The sequence below is a fragment of the Podarcis cretensis genome (assembly GCF_951804945.1).
Source record: "Podarcis cretensis genome assembly, chromosome: 10".
Classification (NCBI taxonomy): domain Eukaryota; kingdom Metazoa; phylum Chordata; class Lepidosauria; order Squamata; family Lacertidae; genus Podarcis; species Podarcis cretensis.
Window position 1 is genome coordinate 38,059,948 of NC_137179.1, and position 27,945 is coordinate 38,087,892.

General features: G+C 39.7%; 1 protein-coding gene and 1 long non-coding RNA gene across 11 annotated transcripts in view; one reads left to right on the forward strand and one right to left on the reverse strand.

Moving 5' to 3' along the window:
* Nucleotides 1-1,748, reverse strand: part of LOC307225574 — a 196,414-nt gene extending 194,666 nt beyond the window's left edge. For 5 of the 7 annotated variants that reach the window (XR_013843074.1, XR_013843075.1, XR_013843076.1 and 2 more), the window contains exon 1: nt 1,646-1,748. This is a non-coding gene — a long non-coding RNA (uncharacterized lncRNA). Of the gene's footprint in view, nt 1-650; nt 1,088-1,248; nt 1,338-1,645 lie in introns of those variants that run through there. The other 2 variants (XR_013843079.1, XR_013843080.1) reach the window with 2 other exon arrangements.
* Nucleotides 174-26,125, forward strand: EPYC (epiphycan). 4 transcript variants are annotated; one of them, XM_079993478.1, is made up of 7 exons: nt 174-192; nt 6,255-6,433; nt 18,183-18,336; nt 20,752-20,910; nt 21,167-21,369; nt 22,174-22,269; nt 24,561-26,125. In XM_079993478.1, the coding sequence occupies exons 2-7, from the start codon at nt 6,266-6,268 to the stop codon at nt 24,729-24,731; spliced, it is 951 nt and encodes a 316-aa protein (XP_079849604.1). In that variant the 5' UTR covers nt 174-192; nt 6,255-6,265; the 3' UTR covers nt 24,732-26,125. The 4 variants fall into 4 exon arrangements, with proteins under 4 accessions (XP_079849604.1, XP_079849603.1, XP_079849602.1 ...); XM_079993477.1 differs by lacking the exon at nt 174-192 and adding an exon at nt 2,439-2,627; XM_079993476.1 differs by lacking the exon at nt 174-192 and adding an exon at nt 3,323-3,567.
* Nucleotides 26,126-27,945: the final 1,820 nt, after the last annotated feature.

Genomic DNA, 27,945 nt, shown 5'->3' on the forward strand with positions numbered 1-27,945 from the left:
CCAATAGAAAAACTGAAGACAGTGGAGTAGTTACTAATGTTGTTGTTGCGAAATAAAAAGTAACTAATTCTTTTGAACCTCACCTACTGTAGCTCTTTAGATTCCAACAGTTATTAATCTTTGACTGTTTATATATGGCAGCTGTGAAGACAATCTCTTTGGGCTGTGTTCCCTAGTTCCTCTGGCAACCAGGTCATGAGCACAGCCCAACACTCTCTTTTAATCTAATTTCTTACATCTGTGAAGGAAGATAAACCTGTTCATTGTAGATGCCACAGGGAAACAACTTTAAATTGCACCACCTAATGATTGCTTCCACATGGTCATCTGTTGGCATCAAGCATGTAATAATTCATTGCTTTAGTGGGGATTATTTTGTCCATTATACTCTGCAAAATGCAACAAGCAACAGCAACATTAATAATGTCAACAAGTCCTTACTCTAGATGAATTAAGATTAACATATGAAATAGTGAAGCCACTGCAGGAAGATTTGTGTACATGTGGCAGCCATTCCTTTGAGTAGCGAAATTAAATGTCCATGCAGCTCACTATCTCCTGGATATTTTTATGTAGGATATGTTTGGGAAGTTGCACCACACCACATGTATATAAATGTTTCAGAACTTTAAGTACAATTAATAAAATACCCGGTTATAGCTTTGTCACCACAGTTACTGCTTCAGCTGGTAGAATCCAGGTGATTCTGCTTATTGTGCTGCACTCAAGCCATTTATCAACCTGAAGCCCATTTATTACAATTGTCTTTCTGCTTTCCTGAAGAAAACTAGTTTGGAGTAGCCTGTTTCCTTTCCTTGCAAGATAAGCCCTCTTCTCCCCACCCTGAAATGGCACCCCTGCAAAGGAGGAGTTATATACACTCTGAGGGGAGAATTATCAGGGCTAGAGCTAGAGTTGGGTGTGAGGAAAGAGAACTAACTAAGACTGAGGGAGTTAGTGAGATGAGATTGCAAGGGGGGAAAGATTTAAAAAAGACATAAATGCCCACTAGCATCCAGTAAATATTCAGCGCGAGCTCCCTTTGTTCAAACTGCAAAATGATTTTGTTATGTACTGAAAGTCTTATCTACAGTTAACCTACATCAAGCCATAGGAAATATACCTTGATGCTTTACAGCATGAGTTGTGGGGAGGAATTAGTTTGGGATTCGCACAAGGAAAAGGCCACATCAATGTTGCCAAACAGTATACTTTGGAGAGAGAAAAGGGAGATCTCAAAATAATTACTTAGCAAGCAGGCCTCTCAGAGATGAAGAAATATATTGCAGAGTTCAGGCTTAACTAGGCCTCAGCTATAATTCATTACTGTTTGTTTGTTTTTTAACTATACTACAAGGCCTTCTCTTACTATAGTCTTTATATGGGGTGCACTTGTTTATTTTCTTTTGTTTACCCTGAACACTTCTGTTTGCTATTATTTGGTTAAATAAATTGTATTTCTCCAATACAATCTGTGACCCATTTAAGAAATGACAGCCCTATCTAGGTTGAAGAGGGTGGGGGAAGAAGGGGGGCCCATTTGTTTATTTTCTATATCCCCCTTTATCTAAACATCACAGGGCAACTGAGAGAGCTTGTTAGTTATTTAGTCTATTAGTAGGGAAGTAGGAGACCTATCTCATACCCAGGGTGTGGGTGGATGTGATATTGAGAAGGCTGTGCCTTGAGAGAGCAATGGCCGTCTTTGCAAAAGTGCCACAGTTCCTGCTGAGGAGAACTGGCTGTGGAAAAGCCCAGTTGCTGAAGTTACTACACCCAGAAGGACTGCCAGCATTATGGTGTGGGCCCCTTTCACCAACATGTCACCAAAGTCACTGTTACTTGGAAGGAAGTCTGTGCCCCCAGGATCACTGAGGAAGAAACTTTGTGGACAAACATTTTCAATTCCTCTCCATGCCTTCACTAAGGCACTTTGCTGACTGAGGTGTAGGAAAAGATGCCAAAAGATGACTAGACTTGCAGGTGCTGTGTTCCATGTGCAATACAGAAGCTGACAAAGCTGGCAACAGTTGTCACTGTTATTTATTTTATATTCTGCTCATCCTCCTGAAGGAGCCCAGACCAGCACACCCAGCTCTAAGAAAACATTGCAAAAGAAAACTAAAAATAGTTTATGAACATTCTATTTAAAAAAGTTAAAAATATACTCCCATCAGCAGTCTTAGGGTTGCCAGGAATAGTGACTTTCAGCCATCAAATGGCAGGGTCCATTGGAATTTTAAAAATAATTTCGCCCCCCCCCCTTGAAAATCAGAAATGAGGGATACTCCTCGCTCAGAAAGGCAGTCTGCAAATGGGGGACCACCCCTGACAAGGCCCTGTCACAGATCATTGTTAAACAGGCAGCTCCATGTGGTAACAGTACCAACAAGCCCTCACCTATTGATTCTAGGATCCAAGATGGATGATACTGGGAAAGACACCTTTAGGTACTGGGTCCAAGCCATGTAGGGTCTTATATGTTAGTACTAACACCTTGAATTGGACCCACACTGACAGTCACTGTGTGCTTTCAAGCCTGATGTCAGATGGCTCCATAAGCTGCCACCCTTACCAGTTTAGCAGCTGCATTCTACACTAGCTGGATTAAAGATTAAAGAAGAAAGGTATGTGTAAATTTCTGTCGAATACTCTGGGGAATGTCAGCTAGCTACCAAGGGCTGCAAAACGAACACCGCTTGGCATCTTCTCATGCACCAGTGTTGGTCAATCCAGAGCAATTTCTGAGTGTGGCAGGCATGTGTTTCACTGTGAAAAGCATCTTGCAAAGAGACAATAGGAGCTAACGTGTGAAACCCTACCAAATGATTTCCAGTTGTGATTTTTGGGATTAAAATACGCACTGTGTGGAATGCACTGCACTGGGTTTCATTTATCATCATAATTAGCGAAGAGGAAAATCCTTCTTGGTGGTTAGACTGAAGTTATTGCAATGTTTTAATTTGGGGATAATTGGGTCAAATGACTGAGCCCTGAGCTCTTTGGATGGCCTTGAGCATGTCATTTCCTCTTAGCTTCAGTTGCTCAAATGTCTAGTGAAAATATTATCATATTTATCAAGTTTCTTGTTAAGAGGATGGATGTAGATATTTCCTGAAACACACTTTGCACACTAAATGTTCATTTGGCATAATAAAATAATAAATAATTGTATTAACACTAATAGAAACTATATAACAAAAGGTACGCAATGTGTTTAGTTGTTCCTTTTTTTACTACTAGGCTTAAAAAACACAGGCTCAAGTGTTCAGAACTTTGTTTATTCTTGGAAATGCTGAATGATGTATTAGCTGGTGTAGTAATGGGTTTTAAATCCTCTTTCTGCAAAAACAAATTGCACCCAGTTACATCATTAGCTTTTGCACTTAGACTTCTTTCAGAAATTGTGATATGAAGGTGTTTAAGCACCAAGAATTTTCTCAGGATTAGAGCTTCCTGTACCACCCTCCCACAAACCAGGCACCCCACTGCCATTGGTTAGGGTCAAATACCACAGGCTCTGCATTCAAAGTAATTCTGTGCCATTTGAGAAAGCAAGAGCCAAAGGTAAGTTTTCTGTTTCTTTCTTTATTGATTAGCAAACTGGATTTTTTTATATATAAAAAAGCAGAAGTTATTTTTAAGCAATGCATTTTAATATTTTGAGAATAATTAGAATTATAAAAATGTACCTTATGCTATTTTTATATGGCTATTTCTTAGTACCTTCCTGTGAGAGAGTAATACATTATTGGCATCAAAATATTTGACAGCTCTTGTAGATGCCAGTGTAATTACAGTATGTTCCAATATTTTGCTTATACTCTAAAAGGCGTACAGAAGCACACAGATTTCACAAGCAATTTTTAGTGGACCAAGCAGATTTACAGGTGTGTGTGTGTATATATATAACACATATACAGAGACATATATATAGTATATGAGAGAGATTGGTGTGGTTTTATTTCTTTAGATGTGGTCTTCAACAGCCAAATATGCTCCAAAATACTAGATTATAATTTTTTATTTGTAAATGCAATCTAACTTATATAATAAAACAATAAAATAGTAATATGATATAATATCCTCTTTTGCCAGGTCCAAACTCTTATTCTTCCAGTAGAACAAAACAGTATGTTCAGTGGGTAGTGTGATGGTTTTGGATCTGGAAGACATGGGTTCAGATCTCTCTCCAGTCATGTGTTCAAGACACAGTCTCTCAGTTTCAGCAATACATTTGCACATTTAGATAATCAGGGACTTACTTCAGAGCTCCTTTTGAGAATGTCAACAACAAAAAATCAACTACCGGTACTTTGCAAATTACGGTAGACGTTCTAGACAATATGAGCAGTAGTAAAAACAGTACAAGCTACAATATGAACAAATCATCACACTGTTTGGAATTATAAGTTAGACTGTCCTTATACTATTTATTACAAAAAATTGCAAACAAGTTCACTAACGTATTAGAGGTTCCTAAGTTATCAGCATAATAGCATATCTGTAAAGCAACTCTTTAGACAAACTTTTAACACTGTAAATAAATCAATTCTGAAAAGTGCAATACAGTTAACCCTTGGTTATAGGCAAAGAGAGTCTGTGAGCTGTAGGTTATGTCTTCTAGGTAGCTAAAAAAACTGGAAAGTGTATAAGAGAAAAATGAGTGCCTTGTGCTATTCACCATTCCCATTGGAATTTCATGCCTCCATGTGTAAACCTGCTTCACAAAGGCCTTCTTTCAAGAGGCTTAATATCAGTTTGTTTCAGTCTAGGGAACCTCAAAAGACAAATTGTCTCATGAATTTCTAATATCATACACTGTGTGCCTTAAACACAGTTTCTAAATGTGTATAAAGTCATGTGCTGCTTTCTCAGTTTAAATACAGTGTGTGCATGTGTGTGTGTATTCACACTTTCCCCATATAAATCCCTCAATGTATGTGAATGATACAATGAAGATTGGAAATTGGATGGGGGAGGGGTATTTAAAATTTGATGTGCAATGCTTTAAAATGATGAGAGAAGACTGTTAATGTTCAGACCACATGGCTCCCATACAACAAAAGCTATTTGTGCTTGGCACAAGTTAGTTGCAACTAACAAAGCACATTGATTCCAGTTTGGCTTAAGGGTGACTAACTAGTTGGGCGGTGGCCAGAATTTTAAACAAAATTCAAACCAATGTTCCAGATCTACTTTAGATTTCAATAAAACAATTGTAAACAATATAGTTGTAACCTACCCCAATCTAGCATGCTAAGAGTGCAGAGGCTCTGTGAGTTCAAAATCCAGTTTCATGGGCTGCATTCACATTGCCACCAGAACCTGCATTCAACCCATTGGAACAACATGTGCATGAACCTGGAGTCACTCATTGCAGAACCAGGAAGGATATACTAGATGAGTTATTGTGCAGCATAGAGTTTAGGCAGCGTACTTCTAGCCCAGAATCCCGTGGCCTGAGCCCACGCTTATGAACAGATTAGTCCCATTTGAGCCATACTGGCTTTATCCCATAACCAAACTGTATCTATTTAGGTATATGTGCTGGACTCCTAGCTGTCAGGGGAGCACCTGATGCTATAGGGTAGCAGTCCCTTACAGGAGACCACAACACTAAAATACAATCCAAAGTATTGAAAGAAGCTGAGCGGGAAGTGGGGAGAGCAGGCCTAGAGTATCCTCTGATTTCTGGATCCAGGTGATCACTCTTCCTAATGTATTCAACCTTTTCTGTACAACCACCCCACTAAGAGTCTCAACCCCTCCTCACAAAATGGAATACCCACCTACAGGCTGCAACCAACATAGAGATGGAGCACAGCTATGCACCTGTGATGTCCACTGACCGCAAAGGAGACAACATGAATCCCATCAGGACTTCTTACTCATGGAGCCAAAGTTTATCTCTTTTAGAGTAGTGTTTAATTGGGAATGTTGCCCTTATACATCCAGTTGTACAAGTATGTATATTGTTTACTTGACAAATAATTCCAATTATATATGCTGAAGTAGAATGTCTAACTAGAATAAGTATCATTTGAAAATGTTTCTCTCTGAAGTGTTGCACTCTCCTGATTTCCATCATGGCTCACGTGACCGATTACTGTGTATACACACATCGAATTATTTGTAAAACTCCTTAGCTCATCACATTTCTAGTTAATAGCATTCAATAACCTATGTATTATATTTCATATGATATTTGCATTTATATTTGTAATAATCGCGTATATGCTCTCTTCCGTTAGGAGACTGAAGAATGAAGGCCATTGCAAATATTTTCATGCATTTTTTTCTCTTTGATGCTGTTTTGGCTGGTCCTACAAGGAGTCCTGTAACTTACGACTCTGAAACATATGATGTTGGTTTGGAAGATCTGGATAGCCTATATGACTATGATGAAAATCTGTCTGTTGATCAGGCACAGGTAATTCTAAATTGTGGGGTTTATTTTGCTCTTATGTATTATATTGTACAATTGTTAATAGTGATAACAAACACATTTTTATATTAGGTGGGTTGGGAAGAAGAAATGAGTTACATTGACAGGTACTTATATTTTCTGTTTAATGGACTCAGTTTACAATTCAGATCACAGTCAGCAATTTGTGTGTTTCTGCAGGAAATAGGTACATATTGGTGGATCTCATTAGGGAATCACTGAGTGATGGCATGCTAAAATAGAATAAAGCAAACATCCATTATCTCACCTGTTTGTACCATGGTCTGTTGGCATCACCTAATCTGTTGATATACCATCATGTCTTTTGATAACACACTAGAACAGCTGGTGCTTGAGCCCATCTCATGTTCTTGTGGATCACTTGGGGTATAGCCAGGAGCTGCTATTACATTAATATTGGGAATCTGAGATGAGATACCCATGTAGCAGAAGTTGTCCCCAGTTCTAGTCACCATGCAGAGACGCCTTAAGGTCCAAAACAGTTTACTGCTGCAGAAGATAAAGATTCAGTAATACAGTTCCAGATGTTCATATATACATACAGCTTGTAGGCTTTGCAGCTACAGATAGATATATACAAGTTCAAAGTATTTCTGTTGCTCCAGTTTCAAGGCATAACACAGACTCCAACTCACAGACAGACTCAAAGACTGACTCTGACACATAGACCCAGGATCCCAGCAACGCTGAACTGACATGCCTTAATCACTTATATAGACAGCACTGGGCCATTGCCATAGCAACTGCCTTGGTTGACCTTGTACCTATTGGCTTATGATGTCAATAGTGACCAGGCCTGGAAGGAAAAAATAGACAATTTTTTAGAGGTAGTTGAAAATGTTTTGATATTCATGTGAGAATTTTGTTTTACATTTGCTTTGAGAATAGTCTCTGTGTGTGAAGTTAAGCAACTGGAATCTGACTGATAGAAATTGTTTCTCTTTAGCATTCTTCTGACAGTTTAGGGCAATAAACATTATATTATGTTGGGCATCTTAGGAACGAAAGTCTGGCTATATTACACAATGAAATATAGGAAAGTAAAACCAGTGTTTTCTTCACATTGTGAGGAAAGTGTATTTCTTTTTGTGATTTATAGCCAAGATAGAAGTCTAGGATTTTTGCCATGGTGTCAGTGGGAGGTCTTCTTCCCACACTGGAATTCTTTTTACAAATTCATACAAATGGTATAAAACTTTTAAGAATGCATGCCTGGAATTTTATGTAAATGCTCTGAGTTATGTATCTTCTTAGATAGGATATGTTGTTGCCATCCTCCAGGTGCTAAGGAAAGTGGACAGCTTGTGCAGATTTTGAACTGTAGGATGATGAATTTGGCTCCTGACATCTCCCTTTGTACTTTGCTGTCTCTTGTATCACTGTGATCCTTTGTGAATTTGGCTCCTGACATCTCCCTTTGTACATTGCTGTCTCTTGTATCACTGTGATCCTTCCAGGTAGGAAGGTGGAAGATCTAAACAGGTTCACTTTAATTGTCCTATTGCCATAGTTAAGAAGAATACTAGAGTGGAAAGTTCTGGAAGTTTACCAATCTGCAGATGAGGTGGTATATTGGCTTTTGTTTCTTCTTTAGCTTCCAAGTTCTAGGAACTTGGCTCCTTTAAAAATATTTCATCCTAAGGGGGCTTATTGTTCAGGAGAGAACTGAGGAAAAGAAAGATGCCATTCAAGTAGATAATTTATGTGTCTGCTGCCAAGCAGAGACAACAGGAAAAAGGAAATGTTAAAAGAAAATAAACATAAGAACAAGGAAGGGATGGTTAGGTCCAGCAGGAGAAAGAGACTAGAAAGGGAGTGCAATTTGAGGAGTAATCTGTACTTATTTTCATTTTTGAGCTGAGCCTCAAAATGTTCCTCAAGCTTCTGAAATATAGTATTTATATTTTTCTTTGGGGTTAGCGTATCAGTCTCTTTTGAGAAACGTGTCCATGTTTGCCTGTAGCTGTTGAAAGATTCCCATGTCTATAAAAATCTTAAAGTGGAAACATTTTTATTAGCTCTGATTCAAACTCCAGAGCTGAATAAGTAAGCTGAGCTACCTGCCTGAAAATGAAGATGTATGGGAATTCCCTTTCAAATGCTTGAACCAACCCTAGAATAGCAGAAGAGGGAATTGTAGTTCTAGGCAGGAGTGTAAGTCTGAAAACAAGACAAGTCATATGAGACATAACAGAGCAATGTAAGACATCCTCCTTCACACAGGTGGGGAAAGGGGTGTTTCTATTTGCAGTCCACATTTAATAAGATGCAAATTGCACTTACTGACACATGTATCATTGTGACACATGTACTATACTCAACTCATGTGTCTGTACTCTTATGATAGTATTTATTTATCACATTTATATACTGCCCATATAACTAAGTTGTTTGCAGCATCTTATGTATAAGATGTATAATGCATTTTTATTATACAATCCAAAGTTTAAAACAATAAAACCAGCAGTAGAGAAAAGCCAGCATAAACAGAGCAGCATAAATGCAAACCACCATAAAACCAGCCAGGGCGAAGAACTTGGTACAGTTATTTAAAAGTGCCAAACAAATATGCCTATTATAAAGGTGTGATAAAATAAAATTAAAAAGGCTTCACCTTTTCCTTTTTACTATTCCTTGCACCCTTCTTGGCAAAAGTCATCCCAGAGGGCAACAAAGACATTTTCCATTCCAAAACTAGGCCTGAAACCCAACTCAATTAGAGAAAACCCAACTCAAATAGAAAATCAGCGTTATCCATGAGATCTAGAACTACTTAGCAATCGCCCAGTAAAATACCATACTTAGGAAGGGGATATTTGTGACCATCTTGGACCTGTTAATAGGTCTAGGCTAGTTGTTTGTTTTTCAAGACAATCTAATTAACATCTCTTTTAAAGTGCCTGGGACTGTTTCTTCTTGCAATGAGGAATTCATAGCCTACTGGATCCAGATAGACATTTGATATAATACGGCAAGATATGCAAGGGTCAAGCACATGTGATTGGATGAAGTCAGTCTTCCCTACTAAAGTTTAAGTGCCAGTAAAATAGGACATTTAACATAGACTCAGGTAGCATTTTCCATTACTTTCATAGAAGTAATCCTTAGCATAATGTGATAAAATTAAAAAGCAAGGATATCAAGAGAAGCATCCAAGAGAAAATTGCTAAGCAGCAAAAGTAAGGGAATGACTACCCCTCCTTTAGAATCCTTGAAATTAAATTTGAACTAGGGCAATGGACCAGCGGGGGGGGGGGGAGGATGTCAAAGTCTCTTAGATGGTACATGTTTAAATTATTTAAAAAGAATGAAAATTCCTGTGTAATCATTCTGATTAAAAGGCATATTTAAACATGATGATTTTCTCTTCCTTGAAAATTTTCAAGACTAAATAATAGCAGAAGGGGGTAAAGCTAAAAAGCTGACATAATGAGAGAAAAATGTTTTCAGCTGTGATGGTATAAGAGATTGATTGTAGCAGGGGGGAAATGAAAGAGAATCAGCATACACAACTCCTATCAGCCTTGACAAAAATACTACATGGTGATCCTACATGCATGTATACAGGCTGGGAAGCAATTGACTATAGCTTCCCAGGTCATGTTACACTATGTGGACAATCACGTCAAAAAGGATGCTTAGAATTGTGGGTTGGTTTTTAAATAATGCATTAGAAAATGCCAAATTGGTAATATCATGTATTTGTACACATCTGTCAACAGTGCAAAAGTTCATTTACTTTCCATGGTTGAACGACTGCTGAAGGTTTTTATCAGAGGAAGGAGATGAGGATGCAGCTCATTTTCAGGAAGATAGGTGTGCAGAAATCAGTGGATCCTCATGGGAGGATTATGCTCCTCCTGCTGCTACTTCTGTCTTGTTCAAAAATAGGCTCTTACACCTTCTCCCTCTGTTGGGGTTGAGAGGAGATAAGAGCAGGGTAAGAGGAGAAGGATCAAAGACCTTAAATTCTTTGGGGGGGGGTTAGGTCAGGTCTTACTCAGATGTAGCAAAGGGGCTTTGTTTACAGCACTTCTAGCAGCAGTTTTCTGAGCTCAAAGATTATAGGTGATTGCCTCACCTGTTTTACAAACAGAGTTTGAGTTGAAAGAGAAAATAATGTCATCGTGAGCCACTTGGGTTGGGACTAAGTGAAGATCTTTTGATCAGCTGGTTTTGATACAAAATCATTGGGAACTAGTTTACTTTGCTTTTTTTTTTGGAAGATGCAGATCCAAATAACTACTTGGGCTTCTGTTGCTAAAGGTAATGGTTAAATAATGATTGCCGAAGGGAGAAAAATTAGCATTCATATCCATCAGCTATGGAGGCCAATATGCAGTTAAGTTCACATATACTGTATAGTGTAGGTCATGTAAACAAGGGTGTGTGTTTTCCCTGAATAATTTTCATTTTCCACAGGTATTACATTAACACAGAATTTTCTGAGGGTTTCAGGACTTTAGGTGGCTTGGGGGTTTTGCCAGGGTAAGCCAATGGGCACTTAATAGAAACCACTCAGGAAACCATTTTAAAATTGCATTCCTGTTTACCACAGAAAACACAGTAGCAGACTGCTTTGGAAGAAACTGTAGAATATATGCTTAGCTTAGGAAAACTGAATGGAAAGTGCATAAGATGGACATTAAAAGGTTTTTAGAATGTATTTAATACTTTATTTCCCCCCGTTATACCATTCACAGTATGCAATTTGACTTTGAAGAAACATGTACTACTGCATATCTGAGAATCCCCATACTCATGCTTATGTAGCCAAAACCACACTACTTGTGGACAAAAGAGAGGTATTGCTAGACTTAGGGTAAACTGAAGGTATGAGAAATTTTTAGAGGAAAATATCCCAAAGGGGCAGAGACTCCCCAAAGAATTCCATAATAGCCCAATTACATTGAATTGGATTCAGTGAGAGAAAAAACATGACAACTGGATGGAAAGGAGGACTAGAATGGAGTGACTAAGAAAAGAGGACAAATACACATGTTTGTGGTAGGAGGAGCCATTTCCTTGTACAGATACGTAGTTCACTTCCTAGGTTAGGCTGAGAAGCTATATTTAAATACCAACAGGGACGGAAGAGAGACACGGCTATATACATGAATGGGGAAATAAGAGAATTCATTGGAGCTGAAATGGTGTACATGTGTATCCCCTGGCAACCGAGCCCCTCCAAATAAATTCTAGACAGCCCAACGGGTACTGACTAAAGGCTTGGCAAACAAAGGGAGGGGGGAACAGTGTTTGTGTGAGCAGATTTAGGTGTCTGGTACCCTGAACACAACCACTTCACAATGCAACATTTTGTTGCAGGCCACCACTTAGACATTCTAGGTAAGAGTAGCAATGTTGCCTTCTTGGCAAGCATAAACAGCACCCAATCAAAAGTTTTACAAGATCCCTAAAGGCATTTCAGTTACTTCAGTTTTATTTGAGAATCCGTAAGATCATAATGAGGTCAAACTTACAAGGAAGAGTTTAAGTCCCATTGATTTCAGTAGAAAAGTCTTTATGGGGATATCTTATTTCTTCAATTATACAGTTCAGATACTTTGCTTGTCCCTACTGTTTCTATTCACATGAACTAAGTGTCTTGATGTCATGCTGTTCATGAGACCTTTCAATGGGACACTGTATTATTAATTTTATTAAATTATATACTACTGATATATGAAAATTGCTTCTGTGAAGCAAACCTCTTTTTACTTTTTACTCCATATATGACATATAATTTCCACTGTATATTTATTTGGAGGGAGAAAATGCTTTCTTAGAACAGCAGAGGAAATAAACAAAGGGGGGGGGGGAAGTAATACATCACACGGACTATTCCTCTGCCCCATCACAATCTCACATTTCTGATTTTTCAAGTGTTGCCAAAAACAAACATTTGGAAGATAAAAAACAATTTTCTGCATTATTGAACCTAGCAACATCTTTGTCTTGTTAAGCTCTTGTTTGAGCTGTCAAATATGTAAAAGACAGAATAGTGCATGGCTTAGGATAAAACTAATGAGAAACAGATTTCCCTTGTAACCTCCAGGTCACATGTTCTCATTGTGTGAAATGGCATAGTAGCATATTGATCAGTGCTTTAAATCACCTGTCATTGGATTGATGCCCAAAAGACAGCCAGAACTATCATTTTATTGACATTCTTGTGAAGCTTAAGATTTAGCAGTCAGGAAACACATCTTTGATTCTCGTTTTTTGGAATGCTTTCTGAAGTGTTTAACTATGGAAGAGTCATGTCAGAAATTTCAGCATCCCAGTTCATTCTAGATGGAGTAAATACAAGTTCTTGCCCAAGGCACAGCCACAGAGAGGGTGAATATATGAAGGATTCATGAGGAGTGTGAAACTACATCCATGAGTCATTATCCCTTATGTTCCATTTCCTGGTTTCTTCAGCTGAATCTGTCTGTTGAGAGATTGTATTGCCTCCTGCCTTTCAGATCAGGACTTGTTTGCTTTCAGATTTTGGTGTGAATTTGCACCATTACACCAATGCACCACAGCATGGCTGTACACCTAGCAAATTTTGATTTCTTTAGCTATGAAAAGAAATATATGCATGTGGTATTGTGAGAGGAAATGCTTGTGGAACAAAGAGCCATTGTGGAAAGAAGTGAGAGGAACAGGCAGAAAGAAAGCAGAATAAGGTGAGAAATGAAAGAGTGTTGGTGCACGAACACACATTTAAGTTGGCATCCCTTATACCAGCATTACTTTCTAATGTTAACATTTTTGCAGAATACTAGTGGAATCCTTGTCGTTCATCTCTCTTCCAGACCAAGCCAAGTCCCCTGAGTTGTTGCTGCCATAAAGTGATATTTCAGAAAGAGAAAAGATCATAAGAGCTGCAAAAGCTTTTATCTAAATGTAGATCTTTAACACAAATAGCCATAGTGATAAAATTAGTAACCACAAATTGAAGCTTCAGTTCTTTGTGCACTTACCTAGGAAGCAGTGAGATTTATCATAATAAATAAATAAATAAATAAATAAATAAATAAATAAATGCTTATAACCCGTCAGTCTGACTGGGTTGCCCTAGTCACCATGGGCAGCTTCCAACATAATAAAAGCACAGCATTAACATGCATGGTCTGAAGCTCAACATCAAAAAAACGAAGATCATGGCCACTGGGCCCATCACCTCCTGGCAAATAGAAGGGGAAGAAATGGAGGCAGTGAGAGATTTTACTTTCTTGGGCTCCATGATCACTGCAGATGGTGACAGCAGTCACGAAATTAAAAGACGCCTGCTCCTTGGGAGAAAGGCGATGGCAAACCTAGACAGCGTCTTAAAAAGCAGAGACATCACCTTGCCAACAAAGGTCCGTATAGTTAAAGCCATGGTTTTCCCAGTAGTGATGTATGGAAGTGAGAGCTGGACTATCAAGAAGGCTGATCGCCGAAGAATTGATGCTTTTGAATTATGGTGCTGGAGGAGACTCTTGAGAGTCCCATGGACTGCAAGAAGATCAAACATATCCATTCTTAAGGAAATCAGCCCTGAGTGCTCACTGGAAGGACAGGTCGTGAAGCTGAGGCTCCAATACTTTGGCCACCTCATGAGAAGAGAAGACTCCCTGGAAAAGACCCTGATGTTGGGAAAGATGGAGGGCACAAGGAGAAGGGGACGACAGAGGACGAGATGGTTGGACAGTGTTCTCGAAGCTACAAACATGAGTCTGACCAAACTGCAGGAGGCAGTGGAAGACAGGAGTGTCTGGCATGCTCTGGTCCATGGGGTCACGAAGAGTCGGACACGACTAAACGACTAAACAACAACATCATGCATGCTGTTACACTGTAAGAGATATAGCTTCCTAAATGTAAAAACACTTCTATAAGCTCGTCAGTCTCTATTGTATTTTCTAAACATGCTGCAATTACTATTAAAAAATCATTTTAGAAAAGATGATATTCTCTGATATGGCCTTGATCAAAAGTAAATTGCTCATCATGTCTGCTGCTTCAAGTGGATAAGCTGCCATATTTTTACATGGCATATGTTAGCACTTTTGCATAATGCTCCTGCTGGGTCAAGACGTCTGGAATGTGTTCCTCCCTCTAGACTTCCTCCATGAAGAAAACATCTGCCTTGATTTCCTGTGTTCTTTTGGTCTTCTTTTGATTTGTCCCAAAGTCCATTCTTGTCTAAGCTGTCTCCTTTTCAAAATGACAGATGGGAACAATGTGTTTTAGAGACACGCATCTGATTAACAGTCATTATCCTTGTCACCCTGCCTAGAGGGACAAGAACTTATATCTCATCTCATCAAGATACTGATATCCCGAAAACATTTTCTTAGCTACATAGTCACAAAAGAAGGCATTGATGGTGGCGGTTCCTGTTCTCTGCAAAGAAGAGGAATTCCAGGTTATCTATTGAAGGGGGAGGTGGGGTGTCTTTTGCCTCTTTGCTCCCTGTCTCAGGATTACAAAACTAATCAAAACCCTGTGAGGGAGGTGTATGTGAGGAGTAAAGTGAAGTAAGGTGGCATGCTTCACTGGTGCCTAGCCTGCATTAGAAGAGGTTGGACCAGAAAACATTCAAGGTTCCTTGAAGCTGTACCATTTTATGTGGATGGTATTGGAATGTGGAACTGTAGCTTCTGCAATGTGGAACTGTAGCTTCTGTTGCATGGTGTGTTCTCTCTTTTATTTCAACATCGCTTCCCTAATCACTGCAACTTGAGTGACCTTAGGTTTAATTTTTAATAACAGTGAATTATTTTCTATCAGTCAAAACACGAGATACACAAACACACAGACACCCCTCCTCACCACTCAAGCTCTGTCAGCTTAGTTTTGATTCTTAGAAATGAAAGGAGAGGAGGAAAGTTTATGTGTTTAACTTCTTGGGGGAAAATAGACCTCAGGAAAAACTTGGAAGCTTAGTAGGTCCCTGATCTTCCTTGTTAATAATGTGATCTGGTCAGGAACATGGAATCATGACTGGAATAACCCCAATTCACCTTATTCAGCACGCACACAGAACTTACGCAGACCCCTAATTTTTATTTTTTTTATCACTTCATCCAAAGATCACATGGCAGTTCACAACATAAAAATATAACATTAGAACACAGAATACATAACAAAACAATCAAAAGCAAACCAGTAAGCAGCCTCCCACAAACATATTTAAAGGGCCATGTAATGTTGATCAGCCAAAGGCCTGGTAACAGAGAAATGTTTTCTCCCAACAGCTGAAGATATGTAATAACGGTGCCAGGCAAGTTTCCCTGGGGAGAGCATTCCACTAATGTGGAGCCACCACAGAAAAGTTCTGTTTTTGTTGTGCCATCTTCAGGCCCTCATGAAAGAAGCACACCAAGAAAGGCCTCAGATGATGATTACAGGGTCAGGGTTGGTTCATATGGGGAGAGGCGGTCTAGGTTCTGTTTTTTTAAAAAATACTTTTTTATTCAAAATTAAAACAAAACATATTATCCAGAAACATATCATCCTTATTTTCCCCCTTTTTTCCTCCCTCCCCCCACAGAACCCACCCACCCTCCCTCCCCCCATAGAATCCACCCCCCAACTTCCCCCTGTTCCAGTCTTTGATTTCTCTAAGGATGTTGTTTTCTGCATGTTACACGGTTGTATAGATCCTCAAACTATTTAGGTAATAATTATCAATAAAAAGTTTGTGAATGTTTATTCAAAACCAGCCAAGGAGTCCAGTTTGCTTTGTTGCATCTTCAAATACTTTGTAAAGAGTTCCCATTCGTCTTTAAAGTCACAGTTATCCTTGTCCCGTAGCTTGTATTTGTTTTGCCAGTTCTGCATAGTCCATCAATTTTTCTTGGGGTTTCTTCAGTCTTCCATCCTTGTGCTATTAAAACTCTCGCGGCCGTTGTCGCATACATGAGAGGCAGTCTAGGTTGTGGTTCGAGGACCCGATCCCTGCGTAGTGAAATGAAGACACGAGGACAAGTAATATAAGGTTAATGGGCAAGAAAAGGCCACAACTTTATTGATTACAGCAAGTGAAAAGGTATTGGCTTAGGCATTGGATCACGTGACTTGACTCCACCCACTCGGAAAGGGGTGAGTCTGAAAAGGGGGGGGGTTATTCACCAGTAGGTGGAGCCCGTTGATGCTAATCCAACTATAAGCTCTCCCCTGATGTCACCGAGGGTCGTGCCATGGCCCCCCGCCACACAGGCATCGGACAGGATCCCTTTAACGGAATATCCAAATACGCCGGATTCCTTTAACGGAATACCCAAAAATTGAAGGCGTAGGCGATGGCCACACCTAGCCCGATGGCCACACCTAGCTACGAGGTAGGCGAAAAAACCACAAAGCCTAATGCCAAATGGAAAAATTCCTACCAGGCCCCCCAGCCATCCAGGGCAACCAACCTAAGATCCATAGCAAGGCCAAAAGAGAAATTGGAACCCTGAGCCCTAAGGGAGTGGAGGGTGGGTGACTCGCGACGGGACGACGAAAAGTGAGGCCACGTGGCTAGCGCAGCAACAAGTTAAGTTGCTGTCCATGCTCCCTTCTAGCCGCCTGGTTGGCCGCCTGCCCGTGGGCGTGGTGCGCCAGCCAGGTGAGTGGGCGGCAGGGGGCTAATGCCCCCTGCTTGAGGCTGGGATCGGATCCCGCCCACAATCCCTCCCCTCTCTTGAAGGAGGAGAGTCTTTCTTAACCAAGTTCTTTGTATTTGCAGCTTTGCAGGCACTGTTTTGGTTCTTTGCTGAAATTCTGAACAATGGTTGCCCCCATAAACACACATGGGAAATGTTCATTCAAACAGTTGGGGGGGGGATTAAAAAACAACAAGCCAGCAAATGATTTATTAACTCAGTCCTTCACTCAATTTATTTCAGTATATTGAGAATACAGAAAGTTTTACAATTCCATTTAAAAAAAACAGCCCACCAACAACAACCATTTGGATTTTATTTTATTTTTGCAATATGTTACTAATTTATATACTCTGTTGCCAGCTTTCTCCAGAGAAAACAATCTAGCATGTATGAGAAAGAAAGCTTTACTGAAAAGAAAAATTAAAGTGAATTTTAAAGAAGAGTGGGTTAATGTACGATTCTATAAATTTGTAGAGTTATGGAGCAGAAAATAAGCTGATATTGTTGTGTTCCAGGGAGTATGTGCCATCTACTGGTAAAATAGGATTCTGAAACTATTTCCAATCTGTGTTGGATACTTACTACGTAAACTAAAGAGCTATTCTAAGTCTCCCAAACATGTAGGTATACAAAGTGGGATGCTTTTGTCAGAAACCACACATTTAATCTTGTAGGGTGACCCCTGCCCAATATCTTAAGGTGTCAAGCTTCATGAAAACTGCAGGTTATCTGCCAAGTTTGGGTTGCAAAGATAAATTGGTTTTTAAGTATGTGAACCTAGAGTGGTTGGTTACAGCAGCAAGATGGTGAATGATATATCCTGCTGTAAAAAGTACTAATTTGTATGTGATATGGATATTTTACATTTCCTCTGAGACAACAGAAAAAGTCTTCCCACCACACATTCTGCCTGCATTTAGTGAATAATGCTTTCTTACTGACACATTCTTGCTCCAACCTCACCAGAGACTCCCAAGCCTTTAATATAAGTCCAGGTAACTTGAATATATGGCAAATTATAATAAAAATCGACATTGCATACCGATACCACATTACTGCTTTAATATGTGTGTGTCTCCTAGGTAGAGATTGGAACAGTAGTACCATCTGTAACTCGAGAGATTTATTTACCTTCTCCACTGCCAGAAGAACCCGAAGAAGAAGCATCCACACCTAAGCTTATTGATGGCTCTTCACCTCATGGACCAGGAGTTCTTGGTCCCCATACACATGAAGGTTTGTAAGAGAGAGTTGAGGGACATGATTTTGGCTTTCTGCTTAGTCTAGATTTGGGCCTATAATTCCACACAAGCTAAGGAGCCTTTTCATCAGGGAATATGTAATGCAGTTTTCTATACAGGTTTGCAGTATGCAGACTTGCCTCTTTACCATCTAGACTTCTTAAATTATCTAGTGATGAGGGGATGGGGGAGGCACCGTTGCGCTGCTATAACTACCACCAGTAGATGGAAAGAAGTATGGGAATGAATCTGTGTTCTTCCCACAGTAGTTACCAGGTTTATGAGTGTGTGGACATTCAAGAGTGACAGATAAATTGGGTAATCTAATCTATTTTCTTCCAGTTTTGAAAAGCAAATTGCTGATTTTGTGTTATTTTACCAGTTATGGTAGAAGCTGAGCTGAGTTGAGCCAAGCAGTGAGATGTCAGTTGCTAAAGAAAAGGAAATAACTAAAGCCTCCTCCCCAGAACACAACATTGATCCCTCCTATAAGTCAAACAAGCCTTAAAGCTTGGTTGTATGTTAATTAAAATAATGTCACTAACTTTTAGGTTAATTAGTATAATTATACTAGTACTTCCTCCCTGGGCAATGTGGTTGAGAGTGTGGTGACTAAATAGCTGCAGGGACGGGGTGAGCTCCGTTGTTCGGTCCTAGCTCCTGCCAATCTAGCAGTTCGAAAGCACATAAAAGTGCAAGTAGATAAATAGATATCACTCTGGTTCGCCAGAAGCAGCTTAGTCATGCTGGCCACATGACCCGGAAGCTGTGCGCCGGCTCCCTCGGCCAGTAAAGCGAGATGAGCGCCACAACCCCAGAGTCAGCCACCACTGGACCTAATGGTCAGGGGTCCCTTTACCTTTTAGACTTGTAAGAAACAGATTCTAGTCTGGTTTCAGGCCCAGAACAATTTGGCCCTTTCCATGTAACCTCCTTAGTCCCACTCACATGACCTTATTGGTCCCCGCCTACATAACCTCATTGACCACAGGTTGCCTCACACCAGGTTCAGGGGCGACCAGTCACTGCTCAGGAACAGCAAGGGAAAAGAGACGAGCAGAAGCAAGGGCAGTGGAGTAAATGGGGCTTTAGGTCTTGAGCAACATGGAGGTGGGAGGCCCTGAATTCCTTACTTCTGGAAAACACTCCAAATCCCACTAAAAAGAATCCAGTAACGTTAACCAGTAATGTTAAATATTGCTTTCCAGTCTATTCTAAACACCCACATTAACAGCATTAGACATATAAAATGGCGTCATTTTGCACTATTATGTTCTATTTTCTACAAATATTTGTGATGTTTCTCAATCCCACCTCCTTTTTCAGAAGGCAATAGGGAAATGCAGAGCTCTTCCCAATTACATCCACACACCTGTTAATGAAGCCCTTTCATAAATTGGTTTAAATGCTTTAGATCATTTTCTTATGTTCATTCAGCAGTAGTTTGATGTTTTATTTAATAATCTACAGCTTTCAAGCAGTTTTTCCTCAAGGGTTGGTTGAAGCCTTTCCTGATGTCATTGTTCTGCATGAAAGATGCTAATTAAAAACAATTCTAAGGAAATTGAGGTCTCATTGGGGGGGGGACCAATTTCCTCAAATATCAAAAAAGCATGCTGGATACCAAACTAAATGTATGCAGGTTTATTAAGTTTTAAAGGGAAGACACAGATCCTGGAGGTAGAATATAAAATGAAGATATCTTCCTGACTATGGCTTGAGAAATCTAGTAGGGACAAAATGCTCCATTATTCATAAGAGTATTTCCTATAAAACATTACAGATGTAGTGAATCACTCGGATTATTCAAGCAGCAATTTTCATATCCAGACCAATCTAATATACAAGGGAATCCACTGGATTTGATTACACTGAGTCTTTGAAAGCTGTTGGTTTTGAACAGCCACATAGCCTCCAAGAATAAATCCACTTAATAACTTCTTGTGTGTTTGTTTCATTTAATTGTAAATTTACAAAAGCGTGGTTTGCAACTTTTAAAATAAATATTAACGGCAAAAAAATGGAGCATTGATATTGTACACATCTTTGCATGTGCACCTAGTTGTGAATGGCGTAACACAAAGTGCATGAAATATTCAATATAATGTTTCCCAATATCTGAAAAATATCACTATGCATTACTCCACAAATTGTGTAAATGTGGAACTTTTTATTCTGCTACACTAAGAGGAAAGTTATTCATGAGGAGGAAAGTTATTCATGAGAACACATGAGCCTAAGCCTAGAACAACTAGAATAAAAGGAGCCAAATGCTTTTCAAAATCTCAAACAAAACCATAAACTGGTTCAGCAAGATACTTAGACCGTGTGGCTCTGTAGGATGGTATGGCTCTGTGTGAATTTTTACAAGTGTATAGCTAAGTGAATGGTTTCTTCTTTCATGTTTTAGGCCTCCCAACTTGTCTTCTGTGTATGTGCCTAAGTACTTCTGTCTACTGTGATGATCGTGAACTCGAAGATCTTCCCCCCTTGCCGAAGGAAACCACACATTTCTACTCTCGCTATAACAGAATCAAAAGGGTCAACAGGGATGACTTTGCTAACCTAAGTATGGATAACTTTAGTATTGTTTAATACACTTTATTTTATTGCATGCTATGCAAAGTACTTTCTCATACTGAAAGATAAGTGCATAGTAGCATACATCTTCTGGACATAACATCATATTGTGAACTATAATTTGGAACTATTTGCATCCAAAGAATAGTGATTGTCTGTCCTCCCCACCCCCACCCCTGGTGTTGGTCTTTAAAAGCAGGCAGAAAGGCAGTAATTATTTTCCCTGCTTTGGTGTCCCTGACTAGGCAACTTAAAAAGGATTGACTTGACTTCAAATTTTATATCTGAAATTGATGAAGATGCCTTCAGGAAACTACCACAACTTCAGGAACTGATACTTCGAGATAACAAGATAAGGCAGCTTCCAGAATTACCACCAACCTTGATATTCATTGATATTAGTAACAACAGGCTTGGTCGCAAAGGAATCAGACAAGAAGCATTTAAAGTGAGTTCTGTATTTAACTGCTGACTAATTTGAAAAAAATCCCTCAATTTGACTAATAAAAATAGCCATTATAAGAGCAGGAGGGAGTTCTCTCATATAAAGTGATGTGAGATAGTTATTCCAGTGCAAAACAACATGGTGGCGGAGGCTTAATTCCTAAGGTCAGTGTAGAAAGGATCATGGATTAGGCACATATTATTTTCCTCTTATTTATTTTATTTTATTGTGCACTGCTTGATTGTGAAAAAGCTCCAAGCAGTTTACAAATATAAAACAATAACATTATCAGTAAAAACAACCAAAAGATTTTTTTAAATCGAAATTTGCCACTAGCATGTATTTTTAAGCAACCTGTGCCATGCACATATACATCAAAACTGATACAGAAGCCATATTTTTGTACTCAAATTTAATACTCAAATGGAAAAAATACCTTGCATGAAGTCACTGTCAGAGTAAGGTGGCAGTTGTATGGCAGCATGGTATGATTCTGTCTTCCGTGCTCTGAGAACAACGGGGAAATTGTGCAGTAATAAAGAGAGAGCTGCAGTGAGGTCAAGCTCAGTCTTATGGCCTGAAGTAGCCAGGCTTTGCAAACTTTAAAACAAGCAAATAAAACCACTAAGCCGATTGTTCCACACAACTGGAGCTTTGACATTCATTGAATCTCTAAAAAGAATCAATCTTGGTACAGATGTTTAAAATGATTGGCTGAATTTAAGTGTCTGTACTCATGTGTGGCTCAGAACGAGAACAAAGAAATCACTTCTTTTAAAAATAATAATAATAGTTTGTTTTCTTCAGGATATGTTTGACTTGCACCATCTTTACATCACTGATAACAACTTGGATCATATCCCACTTCCACTCCCTGAAAGCCTCCAGTCTCTTCATCTGCAGGTGGGCTAAAACAATCAATAAATTCTTTTGGATATAGTGTTGACTGCATAAGAAGTGTGCCAAATTTCATACAAATAGGTTCAGGGGCTTTCGTGCTAGGAAGAACTAAATATTATTTCCTTTTGTTAGAAGTTGGACCCATTGGTTACAAAGGTGCTCTCTCTCCCCCTCCGCATCCTTGAGCTTTTCTTAAATTTGGAGACATAAATTACATATGTATACACAAAAAGTATCAGGTGTTATAACAATAATTGAACAACAAACCAACAACACCAGAACTGGCTTGTGAATATAAAGAACAATTTTACTGGAATAAATATATACCCTCATAAACCAACTAGACAATGGGCAAACTAAAGTCCAATGTGCATAACCAAGCCTGTACTGGCTGTACTGGTTATGTATGCAATAAATATGTCATAACACAGCTGGAACAAATAGTCGTTCACTGGAAGCACAATGCAATAAATGTAGGAGCGGTTGCCAGAAGGCGTTCTTCAAGTGGTTAGCTGGAAACGCAAAGCCAAATGATCAATTGAAGCCAAATAGATGAGACCTGTTGTCCGGATATTATCCAGGTTTTGCAGCAAGCTTCATCAGTCCATGATGCTAATCACTCAGCACAGTTCGCTCAAGACAAAAGGTACTCACAGGCACAGCTTACATGTGGTCTTGCAAAGCTGCTTCCCTCCACCCCCCATAGCACGGGGATTGTGGACAATGGTAAAATCATGTCCTCTGATAGCAAGCTAGACCTGTCAGTCACAACAGAGTTCCTCCTCTCTGGTCTCTCTAATACTAATGTTCTCCCTCTTCCCATCCTCCCAACATAGTGGGTAAGATTAGACACATCGGGCCACATCCAGCGCTTCAGCTTTCCTGACGCAACAGACATCAGTGTGTGCAGTATATCTTCCTTTCCCCATCCTGTCACCCTCCGACCTTCCCACAAAATCAGCTTGGAGGCAGGGAGGAGATTCCGGTATATGCAAGAGGTGGAGAGAAAATGGAGGTCCTATTGCACCAGTGGAACCACATACATGGAGCATTGGATAAAACCAATATCTGGTTGCAGCAGATATTTGTCTGCAGCATTTGATGTCTAGATATCTAAGGTGCCACAAAATAATAATAAATAATAATTATATTATTTATACCTTGCCCATGTGGCTGGGTTTCCCCAGTCACTCTGGGCAGCTTACAGCATATCTTAAAAATATATATAAAAAAACATCAAGCGTTAGAAACCTCCTGATACAGGGCTACCTTCAGTTTATGTAATTCTTTATCTCCTTGACATCTGAAGGGAGGGCGTTCCACAGGGAGGGCACCACTACTGAGAAGGCCCTCTGCCTGGTTCCCTGTAACTTCGCTTCTCGGAGTGAGGGAACGAAACTAGCAGAAGACCCTCGGAGGAGGATCTCAGGGTGTGGGCTGAGCGATGGGGATGCTCCTTCAGGTATACTGGGCCGAAGCCATTTAGGGCTTTAAGGGTCAGTACCAACACTTTGAATTGTGCTCTGAAATGTACTGGGAGCCAGGGAAGATCCTTTAGGACCAGTGTTATATGGTCCTGGCCGCTATTCCCAGTCACCAGTCTAGCTGCCACATTCTGGATTAGTTGTATTTTCCAAGTCACCTTCAAATATAGCCTCATGTAGAGTGCATTGCAGTAGTCCAAGCAGGAGATAACCAAGGCCTGCACCACTCTGGCGAGACTGTCTGTGGGCAAGTAGGGTCTCAGCCTGCATACCAGATGGGGCTGGTAGACAGCTGCCTTGAACACCAAATTGACTTGCACCTCCATGGACAGTTGTGAGTCCTGGTTGCACCTGGTCTTTCAGGGACACAGCCACCCCATTTAGGACCAGGGAGTCCCCCACATCCGCCCGCCCCTTGTCCCCTCAAAACAGTACTTCTGTCTTGTCTTGATTGAACCTAAACCAGTCAGCCGCCATCCATCTGTCAACTGCCTCCAGACACTGACACTCAGAGCTCCCTGCTCTTATTATTCAGAGTTCTTATTACTTCAGAGTTCCCTGCTCTTTTTATTATTGATTCAGTTTCTCATCTGACCTTCATCACAAAGTCCTAGGGCTTTGACTTGTGCCTCTTTGATATCCCACTTCACCTCTAAAAACCCCAAAATTCCTCTGAGGCACCCTGCTTGGCCCCAGGATCTATCCAAATCCAGTGCACGCTACTACTAATTATTAGGTTATTGTTGACAAACTGACATTTAAATTGGAATTTAAATAGTGGCTTTAATAAATCTTTTGTTTTCTTTTTAGAACAACAATATACAAGAGATGCATGAAGATACTTTCTGCAAAATGAAGGATTATTCTTACATCCGCAAATCTCTTGAAGACATCAGGCTAGATGGCAATCCCATTAATCTGAGCAAAACCCCTCATGCGTACATGTGTCTACCCCGTCTGCCTGTTGGGAGCCTCTTTTAGGCTTAGGCCATAACGAAAATGTCATGTAACATAATTTCTTTTGCAAGTATGCTTTCTAAAGCAAACTGCTTCAAAAGCTTGTGACAGTATGATATGGTTGTATTGGTGTAAAATAATAAGTAAACAGTTGCAGTCAGTAACGCACAGTGCTGAATACTAATTCATTCTCTATTAAAGTATACCATGCTTCCATATTGTAACCAGTGCATTGTAATCAGTGCAGAATAGCTGACATGATAACTATGATGAAAGGAGAAGGGAATGAATAAGTATTAGAGAAACTGAATATTAATGATACTTGGTTCATAATTTTATCCACATTAAAATTGTAATAGTAAAGCTATAAGAATTGTATATAAATAGAAAATGACCCATGCTACCTTGTTTTTAATCATATTCTATATGTAAAGCTTTTCCATAATTTTTTTCATAAAAATGTAACAAAAGTCCTGTCTGGATGAAACCAAAGCTCCATATAGGCTAGCGTCCTACTTGCTATAGAGGGCAGCTAGGTGCCAGATCAGGTTATTTTACTAAAACATTAATATTAAAAATAAATATACTCTCTTGTAAAATGTTGAACATTGCTTTGTACTAGAGAGGAAACATGGAAACCGTCCTTATACTGTATAAGTAAAAAAAATGTACACCAAGTATGTGTATTGTCTTCACAGTAATTTTGTGCTAGATAATAGTGAAGAAATAAAATTCCTCGCTTCTCTACTAAGCTCACCAACCAACTCAAAGCAACAGTAGAAGACTTCTGTGAAATGATATATTTCAATAGTTCCTGACACTATGGAAATAAGTGCAGAGCAATACAAAGTGCATTGTAGAAACTTTACAGAATGTTTCTGTTCATATATTTTAATACACCAAAGGAGAGAAAACATTCAAATATGAAGCACTCCTTCCTAAGAAACTCTGTCCCCAACATTCGGTCAGTATTTACCTTCTACATATATGCTTTCCTCTCTAGCATCACACTACCTAATACTTACTTCAAGTGTCTATGACAGTTTAGAAGATACTGTCCTTATTGTCTTGGAAGATGTTTAGTAGGGCCAATTCTGGGGTGGTTTCTAATACTTGCTTAGTTATTTTACATATTTCTCGTATGGCTGTTGTCCAGAATAGTTGGATTTTGGGGCACTCGCACCACATGTGGAGGTATGTGCCTGTGGAGGTGCACCCTCTCCAGCATTTTGGTGAGGTTCCTGCCCATTTACATCACAAAGAACTCATAACCCACCTACTTTCAGCAGCCAGAAACATAACCAGACACTGGAAGGACCTGTCAGGAGTAAGCATGGACAAATGGTACCAAATAGTATGGGAAACAGCCTTACTAGAAAAATTAACCAATAAACTGAAACTGACACGGAGACAAATAGAAGAAGACACCTTCACCCTGGTATGGCTCCCCTTTATCACATACACAACCCAGCAAGACAATGACAAAAATCCACCAACAGCATACAAATCAATATGGCTAACCTGATCCAGAACACCTACCCACCCCACTCACACATGAAAACAAAGACCACCACAGCCGATCACAAACAACCACACCCTAGGCCAACCCCAACCTCTCTCACCACCAAAGGAACGCAAGTGAATAGCAGAGAACCTGCACAAGCGATGCTGACACAAAACCCCACATACATTAAGTAAAATAGAAACATCGTCACCCAACCCCAACCACCCCCCACCTCTTTCCCCCTTTTCTTCCTAATGTCTCAACAAATAAAACTGATCTGTAAAAAAATGTTACGGGGAGGGGGGGAGATAGAGAGACATTGCACATACTTTTGTAAACCAAGAAAATCTTTAATTAAAATACTTTAAAAAAAGAAGAAGAAGATACTGTCCTTAAAACAGAGCAGTGCCTACAGTGGTCAGTTCTTCTGCTTAAATTAGAATTGGCCTGTCCTGGCTGTGACCGGCTCCAATAGACGGAGATTACATGGCAGACAGAAGGAATGTAGCAATTAGTCAGGGTCAGAGCAGATAGATGGCTTGGACTTACTGAAGCAACTGACCTTCCCAAAGCTCTGAGTGTGGCAGTTTGCTCCATCTCATGCTGCCACAAGCTCCCCTCCCTCCCTGCTTTCCAGAACCAGAATTGGGCTGAAATGGACGGAGCAGCGACAGGCTGCACATAGGCTTAGTCCCTGATTGCTTGGGGAAAGCTCTGGAGAGGAGAGACTTAGAAGGCTGCAGGGAGGTTGGGACTTTTTCTTGGCAACTGATTCATGGCATAAAACTACCAGGGATGAGCTGCTGTGCTCGTTAGGCCTGACACTCAGCCAAGTCTGTGAAGGTTGTGTTTTTGCTAATAAAGTGTTAACTCCAACTTTGAATGGTGTGATTTATTGCAGACTCGCACTTTGACTGTCTGTATTTTAGGCATTTGCTTTTTTTATTTGTATTATATGCAATGGTCTATAGCTATAAGCAATAAATCTTCTATTGAATAAATAAATAACATTCATTTGAGAGCAATGCGATTTGTGCTTAAAGGGGCATTCTGACATGTATTCCAATGTGTACTCAGATGTTCACTCCAATGCCCAGCCAGCCAGTGCTTCCCATTCTGCTGCTCTACTTTCATTGCTACATTGTGGCCCTCTAAGCCAGTCCTGGTACATTTTAAAACAATACTTTAATGTATATATTAATACATATTAACTGATTGATCCCATAGTCACCCAACTATAAAAAGCATGGGAACCCTCGGAGTTTTCTTTAGAAAAGAAAAAATCATCACATTCGTTTACATTTTGGCAACCTGCACTTTGGCATGCAGTCGCTGGGGGGGTTGACCATGAGTCAATGCAGCCTTCAGCCCAAAAGGTTTATTGCCTCAGTTGTAAGAGTTGTTCTTAATACTGGGTGCAGATTAAAGTCAAAGCCATACTTGCACGCATATGTGCAGTAGAAATGATAGGAGACACATGCATCTATCTTTAGACCTCTCCTTTTCCTATCCATGTGGTTTCTGTCAACAACTGTTGATCTTTTTTACTAGCAACTAAGACAGCAAATACTCAGAAATTTAGCCAACCTCTGGTTTGTTTGTTTTTTAAAAAAATCTTTGCAAATAATATCAGGTTCTTAGAATGTTGATAATTTACTTGCATTGGTATCACCATTTTAAAGAGTACTACTGCCATCATGTGTTGAGATATTATAAATAAAGCTTGTCAAATCC